Consider the following 19,221-nt stretch of genomic DNA (forward strand, 5'->3'; position numbering starts at 1 on the left):
CCATTGTCTTACGGCATGGTGCGCCCCGCGTCCTCTTGAGCGATCGCGGCAAGACTTTTCTGTCTACAGTGATTGAAGAACTGCTTAAAACTTGCGGCACAGTTCACAAGACCACATCAGCATACCACCCTCAAACCAATGGCATAACAGAGCGATTCCACCGCACACTAATTGATATGATATCCATGTATATTGGGCCCGCTCATGACAACTGGGACACAATCTTACCATTTGTGACGTTTGCTCATAATACCGCCATCCAACGCACTACTGGGTACTCGCCGTTCTACCTAGTTTACGGCCGTTCGGCGACATTCACGATCGACGCTTCATTCTTACGCACTCCAACCGACAATTCTACAACTATGCCGGAACAGTTCGTCTCGAGACTTCAAAATTGTCGCCAACTCGCTCGGCTCAGTACAGAAGCCAGTCAACACGACCGCAAGCAGCGGTATGACAGCTCTCATCGTGACTTGTCTTTCCGTCCTGGTGACGAAGTGCTCCTTTGGACGCCTACTCGTGCCCCCGGACTATGTGAGAAGTTTCAATCGCGATTCCTTGGACCCTACGTAGTTATTGAACAAACATCTCCTGTCAACTATCGCGTTACTCCCGTTGAGGTTTCTTCCGACCGTCACTGCCGTGGTTCCGAGATAGCCCACGTTTCGCGTCTGAAGCCTTTCGTTCGACGTCTATCCCCAGTCTAAGTCGCGGCCAGGCTGGCCGCTTCAGCGCGCGGGGAAATTAGTGTGAGCATTATTCATATGCTTCATCCTCTCACCTGTAAATACTCATCATCACCACTTGGGTCTGAGTAGCGGGGCTCAGGCTTGAGATAAATAAAGAAGAGTCTTTCGGCTTGACCGTCGTCTCACAATATATATATATATATATATATATATATATATATATTAAAGTGCGGAGCGCCTTAGGAGTCCGGGCTGTCGTCCCATGTCTGCTGTCATCTCATGTCGTCGCTTAGCGTGACGTACGCAAACCTATGTATACAATAGCCATGTAGAGCATAGCCAGGGTGAGGAGGAGAGAACTGAGGGGAGAGGGTAAAGCATAGCATAATTATGTATGGCGTCACGCAGGCAAAACCATGTATAGCATAGCCATGTTAGAGTCTACAAGAACAGGGGAGTGCTCGGAACGGCCGCAGCACCAATGTACAGAAAGTGAAGCCCAAACAGGGTCAATCCACCTGCGGCACTGCGATCGGTAGTCTGCAATGTGTCGTCGTTTAAGAGTTGTGCGTGGCTCCGCCAAAGTGGTGCAGGGGTAGAATGCCCGCTTCCCACTCAAAAGGCACGGGTTCGAATCGCAGCTGTAGATGGTGGGTTTTTATTCTTAGTGTCTCTGTTGGTTTTCCTTTGTTTCTTAAAACTAGCTTCTGTTGCAACGTATTGCTACAAAAGGTAATGTTGCTCATGCACAAAGACGTAACAACTAGTGAGTTGTTAGTTCACGCTTGTCCTGTGTACCTGTTTCTTAAAACTAGCTTCTGTTGCTACGTATTGCTACAAAAGGTAACGTTGCTCAAGCACAAAGACGTAACAACTAGTGAGCTGTTAGTTCACGCTTGTCCTGTGTACACCTTTGTTTCTTAAAACTAGCTTCTGTTGCTACATATTGCTACAAAAGGTAACGTTGCTCAAGCACAAAGACGTAACAACTAGTGAGTTGTTAGTTCACGCTTGTCCTGTGTACCTGTTTCTTAAAACTAGCTTCTGTTGCTACGTATTGCTACAAAAGGTAACGTTGCTCAAGCACAAAGACGTAACAACTAGTGAGCTGTTAGTTCACGCTTGTCCTGTGTACCTGTTTCTTAAAACTAGCTTCTGTTGCTACGTATTGCTACAAAAGGTAACGTTGCTCAAGCACAAAGACGTAACAACTAGTGAGTTGTTAGTTCACGCCTGTCCTGTGTACCTGTTTCTTAAAACTAGCTTCTGTTGCAACGTATTGCTACAAAAGGTAATGTTGCTCATGCACAAAGACGTAACAACTAGTGAGTTGTTAGTTCACGCTTGTCCTGTGTACCTGTTTCTTAAAACTAGCTTCTGTTGCTACGTATTGCTACAAAAGGTAACGTTGCTCAAGCACGAAGATGTAACAACTAGTGAGCTGTTAGTTCACGCTTGTCCTGTGTACACCTTTGTTTCTTAAAACTAGCTTCTGTTGCTACATATTGCTACAAAACGTAACGTTGCTCAAGCACAAAGACGTAACAACTAGCGAGTTGTTAGTCCACGCTTGTCCTGTGTACCTGTTTCTTAAAACTAGCTTCTGTTGCTACGTATTGCTACAAAAGGTAACGTTGCTCAAGCACAAAGACGTAACAACTAGTGAGCTGTTAGTTCACGCTTGTCCTGTGTACCTGTTTCTTAAAACTAGCTTCTGTTGCTACGTATTGCTACAAAAGGTAACGTTGCTCAAGCACAAAGACGTAACAACTAGTGAGTTGTTAGTTCACGCTTGTCCTGTGTACCTGTTTCTTAAAACTAGCTTCTGTTGCAACGTATTGCTACAAAAGGTAATGTTGCTCATGCACAAAGACGTAACAACTAGTGAGTTGTTAGTTCACGCTTGTCCTGTGTACCTGTTTCTTAAAACTAGCTTCTGTTGCTACGTATTGCTACAAAAGGTAACGTTGCTCAAGCACAAAGACGTAACAACTAGTGAGCTGTTAGTTCACGCTTGTCCTGTGTACCTGTTTCTTAAAACTAGCTTCTGTTGCAACGTATTGCTACAAAAGGTAACGTTGCTCAAGCACAAAGACGTAACAACTAGTGAGCTGTTAGTTCACGCTTGTCCTGTGTACACCTTTGTTTCTTAAAACTAGCTTCTGTTGCTACGTATTGCTACAAAAGGTAACGTTGCTCAAGCACAAAGACGTAACAACTAGTGAGTTGTTAGTTCACGCTTGTCCTGTGTACCTGTTTCTTAAAACTAGCTTCTGTTGCAACGTATTGCTACAAAAGGTAATGTTGCTCAAGCACAAAGACGTAACAACTAGTGAGTTGTTAGTTCACGCTTGTCCTGTGTACCTGTTTCTTAAAACTAGCTTCTGTTGCAACGTATTGCTACAAAAGGTAATGTTGCTCATGCACAAAGACGTAACAACTAGTGAGTTGTTAGTTCACGCTTGTCCTGTGTACCTGTTTCTTAAAACTAGCTTCTGTTGCTACGTATTGCTACAAAAGGTAACGTTGCTCAAGCACAAAGACGTAACAACTAGTGAGTTGTTAGTTCACGCTTGTCCTGTGTACCTGTTTCTTAAAACTAGCTTCTGTTGCAACGTATTGCTACAAAAGGTAATGTTGCTCATGCACAAAGACGTAACAACTAGTGAGTTGTTAGTTCACGCTTGTCCTGTGTACCTGTTTCTTAAAACTAGCTTCTGTTGCTACGTATTGCTACAAAAGGTAACGTTGCTCAAGCACAAAGACGTAACAACTAGTGAGTTGTTAGTTCACGCTTGTCCTGTGTACCTGTTTCTTAAAACTAGCTTCTGTTGCAACGTATTGCTACAAAAGGTAATGTTGCTCAAGCACAAAGACGTAACAACTAGTGAGCTGTTAGTTCACGCTTGTCCTGTGTACACCTTTGTTTCTTAAAACTAGCTTCTGTTGCTACATATTGCTACAAAAGGTAACGTTGCTCAAGCACAAAGACGTAACAACTAGTGAGTTGTTCACGCTTGTCCTGTGTATACCTGTGCGTTCTTTGTGCTTCAGCGGCGCACTGCAAGTATCGGGCTGGTTGTCGTTCATGTGACATTCCAATTTATTGCTATCGCATTCATTGCTTCGCCCTTGCGGCGAAACTGACTTATTTATTGAGGCAGCAATTATATGGACACCCAGAAACATGTTTGCCGTCGCCGTGAGGTTACGCATGAAGTCCAAGGGCGATAACATCGACCCGCGCGTCATGTGTTCTATGTGCGAGTGAAAGCGCAGCCAACGATCACGACTCAAGCGGAAATGCACCAGCACTCTTCCGTCGCGCACAGGACGGATGGGGAGGTCCCGAAGTGGGGTCTACGTGCCTCCTGCAGCAACTGCGCACTTGAGCGGCCGGGCGCCCCATCTTGATGGGGATAAGCATACGGCTCATACCTTTGTACGAGCTATATTCTCGCCGCTCAGTTTGCGTTAAAACGACAAACAGCATGAAGGTCGCTTCGAGCATAGTTACAAGAACTCCTGCGAAAGCAGAACAGCGATAGCTTTCACAAATCGCGAGAAGGGCTGGCGGCATCGCTATCAATTCTCAGCGTTGCTGCAGGAAAGCTACGTCCGTGTTTAGAGCCTTTCAGATAAAAAAATTCTGCTTGTAAAATACCTACGTGCTTTTGGGATTAACTATTGCAGCTACAAACTCCGCGAAGGGTGATCTTTCTGTCACGCCGTGAAGAAATGGGTAGAGAAAAGTCAGTTGCCGATCCCTTTAAGTTTAAGAGTGTTATACGGGCTAATTAAGTAGGCAAAATTTTAAATGTAACATACTCAACTGCTTATATAACTTGCGCCCTGCTGCTATTCAAATCCTACTATCCGACCTTGCTTTGAAATTACTCGTACTGATTACCATTCACTTACGCTTTGGCTCGTACCAAGAAAGGGATAATCGCACAAGGCAAGCTTCAATAAATGAAAGAAAAGCCCGATGCTATCACCAAATGTTTCACGCACCTAAGGAGAGATTCGCTTGCGAACGCAGAATGTATACCGAGCAAAGCGCTACAGCACGGCCGTACTGGAGAGGTGCGTGGGCATGATTGCCCATGTGTTTCTCCGGTCCGGTCGTGGCTACAGAAAACATGCAAGATGAGCGGTCATCGACGTATTGCTCCGTGCATTTGTGGCGCAGTTGTATTAAGGTGAAAGCCTTATTATCTCACAAGGTGAAGTTGAAAGAGCTGATGAGGTTCAACTTTTCTAAATCTATAATTTTTACCATTCGCGCTGGTGCCACACAGACGAACAAAATGGCCTTCACCCAAATGCCATTCGTCCCCTAATGCCATCGCCAGAACTCATTCAACTGAGAAATGCATACTCTCGACGGCACAGCTGACGAAGTGCGATATACCTAAATTATATAAAACGACATCCTATTCGGCTGAAAATAAAGTTTTCACATCTTTTATTTACGCTAATCACTTCAAACAAGCGCTTCAAACGCTGTACTGTGAAAGCGACAGGCACCATTTTCTTTTAACGCTGTGGATCTGACTAGCGTTGGCTTAGGTTGCTACAGTCGGCTGCAACGTCGTGAAACAAAGCAACAAACTAAAGCTTACGGCAGCGTAATATGCTTATTTCTACATATTCTCGGAGGTATATGAAGCCTTGTAAACGCATGTTTATTTTTTTATTACTACTCAACAATTGCTCCCTGTAGAAGATGCTGCGATCGACATCAAGTCAAATGTCATTCAGTTTGGACATTTAGCAGCTACGCCGAAAAAAATGTCATTCAGGAACTGAATGCCTTCACTACCGAATGTCAATTTCTGTGCCTGTGTGGCATGGGTATAAAAGAAGAGCATTGCTTGGCTCAAGGCGTGAGCCAGGAGATAAAATGCTCTGGTACAAGGAGGTTAAAAAAAATTGCTGGAGTGGCGATTATTGCGCAATAGTGAAGCCGTGCCCACCAAAAGATGGCGGCTGCGGCCGCCATCTTACTAGGGGCACTCTAAACCATCGGCGTTTGGCGAAGAAAAGCGAGCGTTTTCCACGCACGCCAGAGAAGTTTAATATGGCAACTTTTACGGGTCAGATACTGCTGCAAGTGTGTCTTTGTGTTACTAGTTTCCATAAGTAAGCCTCAGTCATGGCAAATTTTATTAGACATCACTCGTCAATACTCCTCTCCACGGGTTACTTTTGTCGGTAATAACGATCTTTTATTTTATAATTAACGTAGCATTTACGCTAATAGATCGTAGCCTTTTGATCTCTAAGTAGGCACCACCAGAAAAGAGCATGTTTCCGAGCTCTTTGGTGGGCAAAAGCTGGCTTCACTTTCGCTGGCAAGGCGTTTCGAGAGCTTCCACTCCAGAATTTTTTTTAAACCTCCTTCTGGTTCTTGGCAGCGTAGAGATGATGCAGCCACTCCACTTTGGCCAATCGTCAAAATAAAGTAGTGACATGATGAGTGGTTTTCAGCGCAAACGACGAAACACAGAGAAGAAGGAGGAACACGAACACGAACTTGCCCAAATGTCAATTCTTCTAAAGTAGTGACGATGGCATCCAGTGATGAAATCATGGCATCACAAATTGCCAAAGCCTGTGCCATCATCATGATGCCATCAATGACATTATCACATCACATCGCTTAGGGGAGAAACAGTGCCATCGACTACCATCAATAGTTAAGGGTCCGGAAGTACTACTCCAAGTAGTAATCATCCACCAAGCACAAAGGGTGGTAGGACCTCTCACGCTTGGTGAAAATCTACTACCTTGCCAGGTGATATGCTTTCACTGGTGCTCTCCTTCACATTGCCTAGAGGGACTGGCAATTTTTTCACTGACGATGGTTTCCCTGAAATAACTTTATATTACAGCTAATGTTCATGCTCTGTTACAGCAATCTAGTACTTTACAGCGAAATTACTGTAATCTAGAAATCTCATTGTTTGCGCTGCCCATATGTGACTCAATGTGCTACCATAAAAAAACAAAGCAGTAGCAAATGCTCTGATCCGCGACATCGTGCACATATTCATGGCATCATATTTTGCACCTAAAGAGCTAATGTTACTTTGAATCGCACAGTGCATATCTATACAAAGGCTCAATAGAAACAAGCGTCTCTCTAGCCTTTGCAGTGATTAATCATCTGTGAAACTAGGTTCTTTAATTCCTTTATGCCACTACACAAATTGCATTACTACGTTTCAGCTCTAGAGCATGCAACAGAAATCGTGGCCTGGATTGACACTGCGCTAGAGCGCAGACCTTTTGCCCCTGAAAAATAGGCTGGCAAGCACACCGTGCAACTGTTACTTAATATGGCACATTCTGGACATTTTGACCAGTGGCTTGGTCACACCACAGCTGGCAAACCAACCTGTCACCCTTGTGATAGCACATACTGTGTGGCAACACGTTGGCAACGATGCAAGGCACGAACACGCGTTTTACTGAAGAGTCTATGGTGCCACATAACAGCTCGTCAAGCTGGCGAGTGGCCATCAGATGCTTGCCTTCTTTAGTATTTACCTGAATGCTTATTTCCTGTGCCAATATCAGTGTGTGTGCTTATAATGTACAGCAGATATATAAATAAAGGAGTTTTCATGTCTGACCACACTGTGTTACAAGACTTGAACGCATCAATATAGAGAACAGATGTGCCACCGGAGAAGTCGCAATATCCTCGAAAACATTTCATTCAGCTCCCTCCAGACTGATATTTCTGGCACTTAAAGCTAAAGCCAGCAAAATGTATATTGCAACCACACAAGTCGCACTTTCTGTGTCAGTTGCATAAGTGCATCCCTGCAAAAAAACATTCACCGACAAGAAAACCACCATAATGGAAAGTAATTTAATTCTTTCTATCTGGAAAACATTGCCATCTGTCTGCACAGTCAATTCATCTTAACAAAACTAGAACAAGAGACAAAACAGACAAAAAGAAGACCCTTAATGCAGAAGCTATTGTCCTCTGCCTGAACTGCTTTCCTTTCCTATGAAAGTATTTTCAGGGTGTCAGAAAAGAGCTCGCAAATAAAAAAAAGCAAGAAACAACGGAAGATAAAAGAAAAAAACTAATAAACGAGGAAACTTAATGTACACACCTACACACGCACTTGTCAGCAATCCCTAAATGCCACCGTGCCTTTGGCACAAGAAATGTACCAAAAGCGCGCGCGCGTCAGCACTGTCGTCTATTTGTCGCCTCCAGTTTTGTTTTCCCCTTTGCCGCCCTCAGAAAAAAAAATATATTCAAGCAGTGGAAAGGGGGGCGCGCCGGGCTGATTCGCAGAAATGCGCGACACCTGCACGCCCACCGTAACCACACTGGTCCTCTTCTCGTTGAGTGGCAGACACTGGACGTGCAAACAGTTATTTATATATATGTATACAAAATGAGGAGAGTGAGTGAGAGAGAGGTGCATGTGCAACCCCCTGAGTCAAATGAATGAGAGAAAACTAAAAAAAAAAGGGATGCTCCGTGGGGTCCCTCCTCCCCCCTCTCATCAACCTCCTCATCGTCTCGCGCATCTCCCCAACACAGACAGCTGCTGCTTGGCTGCGAAGCTCGCCCCACCGCTGCTCTCACACTTGCTTGGCCCCTCCCCCACCAGTCCTTCACAGCACCCACAGTGCACTCTGTCCTCCTCTTCCGCAGCAGCTGCTGAAGTTGCTTCACTGTGACTGCAGCAACCTCTCCACTGCGGCGTTGACGTCCCCAAACGTGGCAATCAGGGCTGCAACAGACGAAACGAAAAGAAGCCACGAGAAACGGTGTTATGCGAGTTAAACTCTATAATCTATAGATTATAGAGGCATGCCACTATGTTGATGACCAGCCGCTGGCATGCCACTATGTTGACGACCAGAAAAAGAAGAACGAGACAGGCCTAATGTATTTTCGTAGAATGGGTCATTTATTCCCCTACGAGGTATTTCTTTTCCTCCTCTGACCACTAACCTTAAGCTCACTTCTGTAGAGACACTGCCTTGTAAGGTTTTCCGGGAGACAAAGTGCGAGGATTATGCGAGTGAATACGGTAGTTTGGCTCTGCAGCCTTCTCTTCATTGCCAAGAAAAGTTGTCCGTGAGTATAGAATGATAGTAGACAGCTTGTTTTTGTTTCATTTAGGCTCGCTAGATGATCATGTGCTTAAAGTTCATTGTTTTCAGTTTACCAGCGCCATTTCGGAGCAAGTACAGAGCAGTTACTAACAAACATTACAGTTTGGAGCAGCATGGAGCAGCACTTCCATCACTGAATTTTCCCTTCTTCGTACGCAAGCTTAGTCTTCTCCCACTCCACTTTTGAGTTTGGGGGAGAGTGAGCATACATAAACATACTGCTAAGAAATCTAACTGCAGCGCTGACGAAGACAAGTCCTCTTGTTGAAACGTTAAATCCAGCAGCGTTTCCTGTTCGACCATTTCCCACCTCCTTCCTATTATTGTAATTCCTAGCACACTGTAAGCTGTACCACAAATGTCCAACCATAATTGCACCCACCAACCTTTATCTTGGTGCAAACCCTTCAAAGAGTAATTCTCTCCACCGTACAGCGTTCACAGTAGACAAATAAAAGAGTTAGCTCCTTGTGGCTACTGTTTCCACTCAGTTCGTGTACTGCCATTTGAAATTTTCAATTTTCAATTTCAAGACATCGGATGGTACAAGACGGCTAAGTGCAAATTACACAGCCCTGCAAAACTGTCTGCGGGGTGAAATGGACACTGGTCAAGTAAGGAAACCAGTAGCCTTGGAAATCGCAGATGCTGAGGCATTCAATATTGCACACTGGTCTGAATTCCAAACTCCTGCATGATGGTGTTTGGAACTGCGTTTTTGTAGTGTGCTTAGCACAACACAGCCACCCGCCTCTTTTGGCTCAGGGAACATGAAAATACTGAATTAACTGAGACAGATCACTCCAAGTCTAGAAACAAAATGTGCATGAAATGGGCACAAAAAGGAAGCAGCCATAACAGTCTTAGGTACACAAGACAGGCAGTTAAAACTAAAACGTAAGAAACACTGAAAATATTTGACTGCAAATGCAGTCGTACCTTGATATAACGACCTTCAATATAATGAAATTTTCGATACAGCAATGTATTTAACTCTTTATAACTAGAGCTGTGCGAATAGCAAAATATTGGGTGCGAAGCGAATTCGAATAATAAAGATTGAGTGCGAATCGAATCGAATCGAATAATTTCGAATAATTTTCGAATATTTCTCAAACATTTTTCGAATAATTTGAAGTGAAATTACAGAAAAAGTTGCAGAGAATCCCTAAGTATGTTCTTGTGAGATAGCAACATGAAAGTGTTTCTTTTTGCTAGGTTGATGAAACGCTCGTGAGGTGGTGTTTCATAGTTGTCTTATCAAGAATGAGGCAATGTAGAGGCCGAATTGTATTTATGTACATGATATGGTGCAACCAAAGTGTTGCCGACAACACTTTACACGTGGTAGGCAGTGATGCCATTTCCTCAGCCTCTCCTCCCCTTTCAACTTCTGTGGAAGCCCAACTGATGTGGCAGACAAGAGTGTGCTCCCTTCAAGTCCGGAGTTCCAAATCTGCCTCGTAGACTTTGATATCTAAGAGCATCTGAATTTTTGGATGCTAAAAAGCTTCGGCATCCTATTTTTCGAACTCCTTGCAAAAATTTCAAGTCCAAAACAGCATTAATTGAGCCCCCAACTCTGCCACATCTTTCGCCTTCATGTTGGAATCGGCGTTTACTTGAGTTAATACATTTGCGACCGTAGCGGAGCTTCAAAGGCAGCTTTGCCGCAATACGGGGGTGTGATAAGGTGAAGCATACTGAAACTCTAGGGACCACTTCCAAACGCACGTTGACCGTCTCTTGGCTAAGTTCGACCGTAACGGACCTTGAAAGGCAGCTTTGCCGCAATACGCGGGTGTGAGGAGGTGAAGCATATTGAAAATCTAGGGACCACTTCCAATCGGACGTTGACTGTCTCTTGCCTAAGTTCGACCGTAACGGAGCTTGAAAGGCAGCTTTGCCGCAATACGAGAGTGTAATGAGGTGAAGCATATTGAAAATCTGAAGGGGTCACTTTCAACCGGACATTGACTGCATTTGTCTTTGGGAAGTTCGAATAGTTCGAATAGTAAAATTTCAGTGCGAATCGAATCGAATAGCAAACACTATTCGAAAAATATTCGAAATTTCGAATATTCGCACACCCCTATTTATAACTTCATATCCATGGAACACGGAAACCTCAATATAACAAAGGTTGCATGGCATCTAGCCCTAGACGTGCATTGAAGCTGCCACTTTCTCACCTTGCCAAACACGTGCAGGATCTATCAAACGCACGTGAAGGCCGCAGGTCACATGACCACGAGCTTGTTGCACGAGCAGAGCCAAGATTCCTGGCCGAACATCAGATCACATCAGTGCATGCCAATTGTTGCTCTTGGCCGTCCGCGCTCGGCAACAATTTCTTTGTGAGCCTTCCTGAAGCTATCGCCACAGCTGTCAAGCAAGCCAAAGCAAACATTTGGAAGTGCAATGACTGAGTAAGCTGTCTTTGTGCTTGTTTTGTTCCTGGCTACAGACTACGTGGCTAGGCGATTACTGATGGGCTGCTACCAGAAGTCGTCAAAAAACTGAGCTCACTCAGACTCAGTCATGAAATATATTTTGCCCTTTGGGCTCACTCGGACTCAGACTCACCAAAATTTTCCCCAACCAGACTCACTCGGACCCAAACTCGCTAAAATATTACTCGGCCGGACTCACTCAGACTCACAGCTCGATCAGAGTCTGGGTGAGTCAGAGTGAGTCGATTCACGAGTCCGTTAGCATATACACTCAAACCTCATTATAACAAAGCCACATATGACACAAAAATAAGTTCGTTGTATCTGAAAATTCGTTATAAACGTATATTTGTAACACTGCATATATGACAAGACTATTCCTCATTTACTTCGTTATAACCAGTGGCACACTTGCTCACCTTGAAGGTTGGCCTCCCGGTTGACAAAGCCCATGTTCACTAGCTGCTCCAACTGCGACCGGTATCGTTCCTCAGGCGGCTGCTGTTCAAGACAAAACGCGAGTGTACATCAGTTTTACGCACCACAGAAAAAACAATATGTATACCCAGCCAGCAAATGACGTTTTAGAAAAGAGCATGTACTGAAACAACTGACAAGAATGACTGAAGGCAGAAGAAAATTTTGAGGGCTCGTTTCTTCATTTGACACAACCTTAATGAAAAGCAGCACATAATTAAGCCAAGGAAGGTACAGAGGATGTTAATTGTAACAATTAACGTCCCCTATAGCTTCCTTGGCTTCGTTATCTGCTGGTTTTCACTAAGTCAAGAATTACGTTACTTTATTTTAATCAAGGTGTGTGACCTGGGCTAGTTGGTATTCCATAGTGACAGCGCTAGTCCTTCGTCGGTTATTCGTCCTTGTGTGTTTCATGCGCTGTTCACGTCATTATTTTAATGATAACAATAATTTTATTTTCACCAATACAACCTTCATAGAGGGAGTCAAAATAAATGTGACTATCTGCTTGACCAGGTTCTCATCCGCTAAATACAGCAGGCAGAGGCTGGGGTCAACAGCAGTTTCTTGAACAAATTGCAGGTTGGAATTCTTATGGTTACTATCACAGGCATAACCAAACTATCAAGTTTAACATGGCTTACCTTCAGTATGAAGTGCACATGTTCACAATGCATTACATGAATTGCATCGCACACTTCTAGTATTTCTATCACAATACTCATTGGCAAAGGACTTGTGTGTATTGCATAATACGTTCCCTACAGCATGTTTCACTGCAGTACTGTTAGGTTATGCAGAGAAGAACTAAGTGTACACTATAATGTGAAACATACCTAATGCATCGCGGTGAAGCATATTTGTCATGTAGTGAAGCATACTGAGAGAGTAGGATGCGGGGCGCATTTACGGAGCCTAGTACCATACGTTTCTTTATTATAGTCAACGACCGATTAGTTGGACACCAGATATTCCAGACATGCTCGATAGTTCAAGACACCTTTGCAGCACCACCTCATGCCCCATAGAGTCTATGCTTAAGGACACAAAATTTCAGGTGCTGAAACTTTTTGGCATCCAATTTTTCGGACTTTGTACTGTGATTGAAGGTCCAAAATCACACTTTTCAAACCACCACCACTGTCGTGTTGATTATCTTGCAGCCTCGAAACAGCGCTCTCATGCGCCGACCTGTGCATGACCTTAGAGGAGTCTGTAAGTCAGCTTCGCCATAATGCAGAAATGTTATGGTATGAAGCATGCGCAACTTGTTACAATTAGGAATTCCAAAAATTGGAAGGGGCCACTGTCACAGGACGAAGTGTGCACTTCTTAATTATGCACATGGGCAACAGCTATCTCCATTCAGCGAAATCTCCTTCATGTGTGTTTGTTTTAAACTTATTAATGGTCAAAACGTAGCTGTGATGAATTCCCAACGGCATCTCTATAAAGATGAATGTGGTCACATGCTACGCCTAATGCTTGGTGCGTATGGTGATCTCTTTTTGTGAAAGTCAACGCCAGATTTTTTGGACAATTACTGTAAGTGTGCCCATCACATCTCTAGCGACAGCATGAACATCAAGACACACAAGTGTACTGATAGACCTTCAGAGCCTGTTTCTGATGTACACTTAAACCTCATTACAGCTCAGACCACTTATAACGTAACCGCTTACAGTGCAGTACCGGCTATAATGCGTTTTTTTCTGACTCCCGTTTACCCTCCCATAGAGCTCCATGTATACGCATACCGCTTATTGTGCAGTCCCCCGAGATGAAAGACCGGTTATAATGCGGCTGCCGGAACGTTCTCAGAGATGCGAGGGAGCGAGCGTGCTTCACAGTGGAGATGCGCCGGCGGGGCAGAGAGCGGCAACGGGGTTACAAAGGAGGATGGGACGCGGAACGAACGAACAAGGAGCGGGGAGAGAAAAAAAATAAAAGGACGGCAGTGGGGGGGCAGCAGCCCGGCGCGGGTGCATAGTTTGAGGAGGGGGAGCGGTTGCGTGGCCGACGGAGAAGCCTTTGCTTCCTTCGGCCACTTGACATGCGCGCTCCGCTACGTACGGGCGCCCGCGTCCGCATCAAGAGCACCTTACCGCTGTTTGTCTCCATCGGGAAAATAGTCGCTTCGTTGTAGAGCGCTGATATCGCGCGTGCAACCTCGATTCCCCCGCAAGTAACAATGCTTTGAGACGTCTTTGCCACCAACAGGTGGACTTACAAGCTTGAAATACTTTTTTTCAGGATAGTTGCCGCGGCTGTTCTCCAGACCGCGAACCAAAACTTCGTTTCACGCGTGATGCCCTCGGTTTAGCTCGCGAGTGCGATCTCTTTTACGCCCAATCTCCGTGTTGTCTAGGGCAAGCTTCTCGCGACGGCCTGCCAAGTTGCAACGCGCACGCTAGGCCTAACGAGTGCTAGCTGCCATGTCGGCGGCCGCGGACTACAGAAGTTGCGGTTTGCCGCCGAGTCAATGAAACATTTTGCAGTTGTTGCATTTAGAAGGGGTGACTTATATCTAACGAAAACGCGGGCGTGCGTGTGAAACACTCGAGTGGTGGTTTGTGGTCGCCACCATTTTCAACATCGCGCACGCGCAGTGCGATACCGCGACGACTTCCCGTGACGGCGCATTTTTTCCGCGTTCGTTATGTCGGCACCGCAGGTCCGCGGACGCTAACCGTTCAACATTTTCAAATGTAAGCAGATGCAAACTGATGTCCCAGTTGCATGCCTCGATAGTCGGAATCGCGCACCTGCCTGTTGGTCATGTCTCGCACACGTGCAGCCTTTCAAAACGTTGTTTTGGTTATAGTGCGGTACCGCTTATAGTGCGGATATTCGCGACTCCGGCGACTTACGTTATAAGCGGTCTATGCTGTATAACAAAGTCGCATCTGACATGAAAATAAGTTCTTTATATCCAAAAATTTGTTATAAGCATACAGTAATGCCTCGTTAACTCGAACTCGCATATCTCAAAAAATCAGCTAAGTCGAAGTTTTCCGCGGCACCGAACAATTTCCCATAGGTGCAATGTATTTATTGCCCTTTATCTCGAAGTATTTCCGTGCCCACTGTCGGTTATCTCGAAATCTCGACTGATAATGGAACCGAAACTTCGCTGCCGAGCCGTTTCACAAAATACTAGCGGCAAAATGTCATACGTTTCACAAGGTTCGCGCAAGGCTGCCGCGTTTACGACGAAGTGGACACTGTTCCCGAAAGTAAAGTCGGAACCTAGCGGCATACCAACTTTGTCGAGCAACCCTGTGTCTTGTCATGTGACGCTATAGACGTGCACATAAGCAGGCCCTGCAAAATAGCTCGGGTCGTACACGTTTTGTTTACCGTCAGAGATGCGATTTCAGCATTTTATTTACGCAAGGCACGTCGCGCGGATTTTTTCGTCGGCCGTGCGATGTGGTGAGGATAACGCCACCAAAGCAAAGCAAGTCACTGATGCTGCAAAGAAAGGTAGCCCTAATCAAAGAAACGGATTCGAGGCTCGAAGTTTCCGGACGTCAAAACGGCGCTGAATGTGTGGCATCGTGCGAGAGGAGCCCCTTCCAGTCACATCGACAGATAAGGCCGATTCTCTGGACTTAGCGGTGGGCTAAACTGACCTAGCCTGCAACATCGGCTGGTTTGACCATTTTCTTAAGCCAAACAACGTGGCGTCACGCACAGTGATCGCAGCAGTGTCGACGCAGCTACTCGAGGGGTGACGACATCCGCCGAAACAAGAAACATGCTTCGCTTGATGCGAAATAAATTTGAGTGCAGCGGCGCGGATGATCGGCACATGCGATGTGTTAAGCAACTCGAGAAAGCTTTGCTAGGTGCAAGTGTTACAGAGAGGCAGACCAGCCTTAGTCGGTCTCTCTGCACTAAATAAAAAGGCAGTGCCGAAAAACACAGCTGGTTAATAGCGCTGGTATGTCATTATTTTTCTTCAAAACCTTTACAAAGAGCCAGTTTGGCGCTCCTGTTAAGAAACTGGTCAGTAGGGATAACGTTTCTAGATAGAACTGAACTTCTCAATGGAATTTGCCCAACTTTGCTTATCTCGAAAATCTGCTTATCTCGAATTTTTTTCTGGTTTTTACTACTTCGAGTTAACGAGGTATTACTGTATATTTGCCACACTGTATCTATGACAAGACTATTCTTCATTTACTTCGTTATAATCCATAATTCGTTATACCCGTGTTCGTTGTATCGAGGTTAGAGTAGCTGCGATGATTCAGGCAATACAGATGAAACTCGAGTTAACGAAGTGATGACCGCACTCGAATTCTTCTGGTTTGGTGGTCAACTTGGTTCATTACAACATCGAACCCTGTGGGTGGCTGCTGGGGGAATGAAAATTTAATTAGATCGGGAACTCCGTAAAATCGGGTTTCTTTGGATCGAGTTTGAACGGTTGAAAAATACTGGTATAGGCTAGTTGGTAGGAATTAAGCGGCATGGAAATAACAGCACGATTCAGGCCATATTTTTTGCCACAGCGACATCATTGCTGCCATTGCTCACGATTTGTTACATGCCTCAAGTGCTTTGAGCAGCATAGTTTACATAAGGTTCCATAGGTGACGCTCAGCCATCCACATGATCATCAGCGGTGGAATACAGCATGCAATCCTCAAGGGAATCAAATTCAAGGTGAGATCGTTATATGGGGGAAAGAAAATTTTATGACAAAAGTTAGGCATCTGATTATTGCACGAATGAATACGGTATACAGCAGACTCTCATTTAATAGAACCTGACGACACCAGAAAAATACCATTTTCTCGCATATAACCCGCACCCCTAACTTTGAACTCCCCGAAAAAAGAAAAAAAATCCTTGCGTATAACCCGCATGCTTAGCCTTTTTCTGCAGAGTGGGCATCTCGAAGTACACGGGTGTTTGATCGGCATTTCCCACCTGGGAGAGCAAGTAGTTGTGCTCCTTCCACAGCCCGATGACGTAACGTTGACAGCTCAACAGCTTATCCTCGTAGGCGTTGGGAAGCCGCTGGCACATAGTCGTTCGCCGCCACATCGAAAATCCGTGCCTGGCCATGAAACGCTGGAGCCATCCACGGCTCGCACGAAACTCGCGTGAGATGTTCATCTCGCGGGCCAACCTCAGCGCCTCCATTTGCGCAATCTCCGTTGACACAGCGTGGCCGTGACTCCTCCGCTCCTCAATAAATTTGACAAGCTGCGTCTCAAGAAGGGGGTACGCAACAGTCTTCGGGCCGCGAAATGCTCGCTTCTCCTTGTGTGCACTTTCGAGAGAGGCCTTTTTTTTCTCGCCAGTCACAAATGCAGGACTCGTCGACGTCGTGCCTCCTCGCAGCAGCTCTGTTGCCGATTTCTTCCGCAGCAGCTATAATCTCGAGTTTTTCTTTCGCGGTGAATGATTGCCGCCGAGACCCACTCATGGTGCCTCACCAGACAAGGCTGACCAACGGTGCAAACTGGCCACACCTGACTCGGAGACAGACGCTGTCAAATCGCTGTTGTGACGCTGCTGACCAAATCAAACAAAGCACGCAAAAAGTGAATAAACACGCTATGGAGGGGATCTGTCTATGGCCTGTGCTGGCTTTTATTGTCTTTGCACCAGACGATGCCGATGGGGATGCGGACTGCACGGCAGGCCATGCATTGCTGTGAAGCCGACCTCTGCTTCTGGATTATTCGCAGAAAACCCGCACCCCCACTCTTCAGGCATTTTTTTCAATTTTTGGTGCGGGTTATATGCGAGAAAATATGGTATGTGCTGTTTAACAGGAGTTTCATTCACTAAAGACTAAGAGGAATGCAGAATCCAAGTAAGAAACTAATCATATCAGAGGCAGTTGTTCCATTTAAAGGGGTGGTGCCACCAAGTTTGTGGCTTGCGCATTCTTTGCTGTAAGCGTTTCCTATTGCTCCTGGAAGCATGATGCAGGCACAAAGATTCATGCATTCTCGCTAAATAATTTAATATCGCCTTTTGATGTGGACAACTTTCGGTTTCGGTTTCTGGGCGCCGAGGTTGGGCAGTGATGTAGAAGTGTAGGAGGCTTGGTCACGTGACCACGCAAGGCTGTGACGCATATAGCCAGGAAGCGATCGAAACTCGGCGAGTGATGTAGCAACCGATGCTTTGCCGGTACTACAGTGAACTAGAATATATTCTAGTTCACTACAGCCGGCATGTACGTTGCGGAGGTGGCAGAGGTCCGGAGGTCACTCACATCACTACAGCAGACCTGGTGTGACGTCACTACAACTTTCGTTGCCTTTCCTATACAGCTATGTCAGAGTTGGCGCGCTAGCGATGGGTTTCGATCGGGAGAATGGGCATTTAGGTAAACTTTGGAAGTAAATTAAAATATATTCTAAACGTTTGCTGTGTCCGACCCTTCGTGTGGAGTGCCCTTGGATACAGAGGAAACCCACAACAGGCTTGTTATAGCCTCGAAATTTGATGGCACCACCCCCTTAAGTAGTAGTTCCGTTGAAGGGATTTCCATTCACCAAGAGTCTACTGTACGTGAAAATCCATGTTACAAATTTGGATCATATGTTATCTAAGAAAATTTTTTAAGAGCATTGCCTACGTCAAGACAGCAGCACCAAAATTTATCACAGAGCAACCCCACTCACATTGTTGCCAGCCTGTTGCGTGGCCATGGAGGTGATCATGCGTGCCATGAGCTGGCTGAGGGGGTCCAGGCCTTGCGGGGTGCTTCCACTGGTGGTGCTGTTCGTCGTGGTTGTGGTGGCGGTACCAGTGGTACTGGCGGTAGTAGAAGTGGTGTTCGTTCCTGCTGCTGTCTGGCCAGTGGTGGTTGCACCAGTAGTGGTGGTCGAACTTGCCGAGGTAGTGGTGCCCGGCACCGCTGCACCCAGACCTGCACCGAGGCCCAGTCCAGGCCCCAAGCCAGCAGCCGGTCCAGCTGGGAACATGGAGGGGGCCACACGATGCAGCTGCTCCATTCCCTGTTGGATCTGCATCATGGCCTGCACATGCAATACAAGGAGGGCTGACTTCAGAACCACTGCGTTTGCCCAAATACACTCTAAACAAAATGTTGCATCCTTTCAGGTACCTTACTGTGACAACAATAATCGTCACATGACTTGCTCGCACCGCCTTTCCTTGAAGACTTAATACTCACAACTTTCCCAGCAAGAAAGCTATCTCACCGACACAGCGTGCACGCTGTTTGCAATCTGAAAGTCGAAGGGAAAAAATTACATACAGCGCAGACCATTTATAACGTAGCCGTTTACAGTGCCGGACCGGATATAATGTAGTGTTTTCTTACTCCCGTTTACCCTCTCATAGAACTCCATGTGTACGCATATTGCTTTGTGCAGTCTCCCGAGATGAAAGACCGTTTATAATTCAGTTGCTCTAAAATCCTCAGGGAAGTAAGGGAGCAA

General features: G+C 45.7%; 2 protein-coding genes across 3 annotated transcripts in view; one reads left to right on the forward strand and one right to left on the reverse strand.

The window, feature by feature from the left end:
- Positions 1 to 7,556: 7,556 nt before the first annotated feature.
- LOC119390084 (ubiquilin-1) overlaps positions 7,557 to 19,221 on the reverse strand; it is a 49,031-nt gene continuing 37,366 nt past the window's right edge. Inside the window, exons 11-13 of one of the 2 annotated variants that reach the window (XM_037657623.2) lie at positions 18,439 to 18,795; positions 11,722 to 11,800; positions 7,557 to 8,461 (exon numbers count right to left, since the gene is read on the reverse strand). In XM_037657623.2, the coding sequence (XP_037513551.1) occupies positions 8,400 to 8,461; positions 11,722 to 11,800; positions 18,439 to 18,795 (498 nt within the window). In that variant the 3' untranslated portion in view covers positions 7,557 to 8,399. Of the gene's footprint in view, positions 8,462 to 11,721; positions 11,804 to 18,438; positions 18,796 to 19,221 lie in introns of both variants that reach the window. The other variant, XM_037657622.2, reaches the window with a different exon arrangement.
- Positions 8,706 to 19,221, forward strand: part of LOC119390090 (glutathione S-transferase Mu 2) — a 302,300-nt gene continuing 291,784 nt past the window's right edge. Inside the window, exon 1 of the mRNA XM_049414653.1 lies at positions 8,706 to 8,721. The gene's annotated coding sequence lies outside the window, so the exon portion shown is untranslated. The remainder of the gene's footprint in view (positions 8,722 to 19,221) is intronic.

Source organism: Rhipicephalus sanguineus, chromosome 4 (genome assembly GCF_013339695.2).
Source record: "Rhipicephalus sanguineus isolate Rsan-2018 chromosome 4, BIME_Rsan_1.4, whole genome shotgun sequence".
Classification (NCBI taxonomy): Eukaryota; Metazoa; Arthropoda; class Arachnida; order Ixodida; family Ixodidae; genus Rhipicephalus; species Rhipicephalus sanguineus.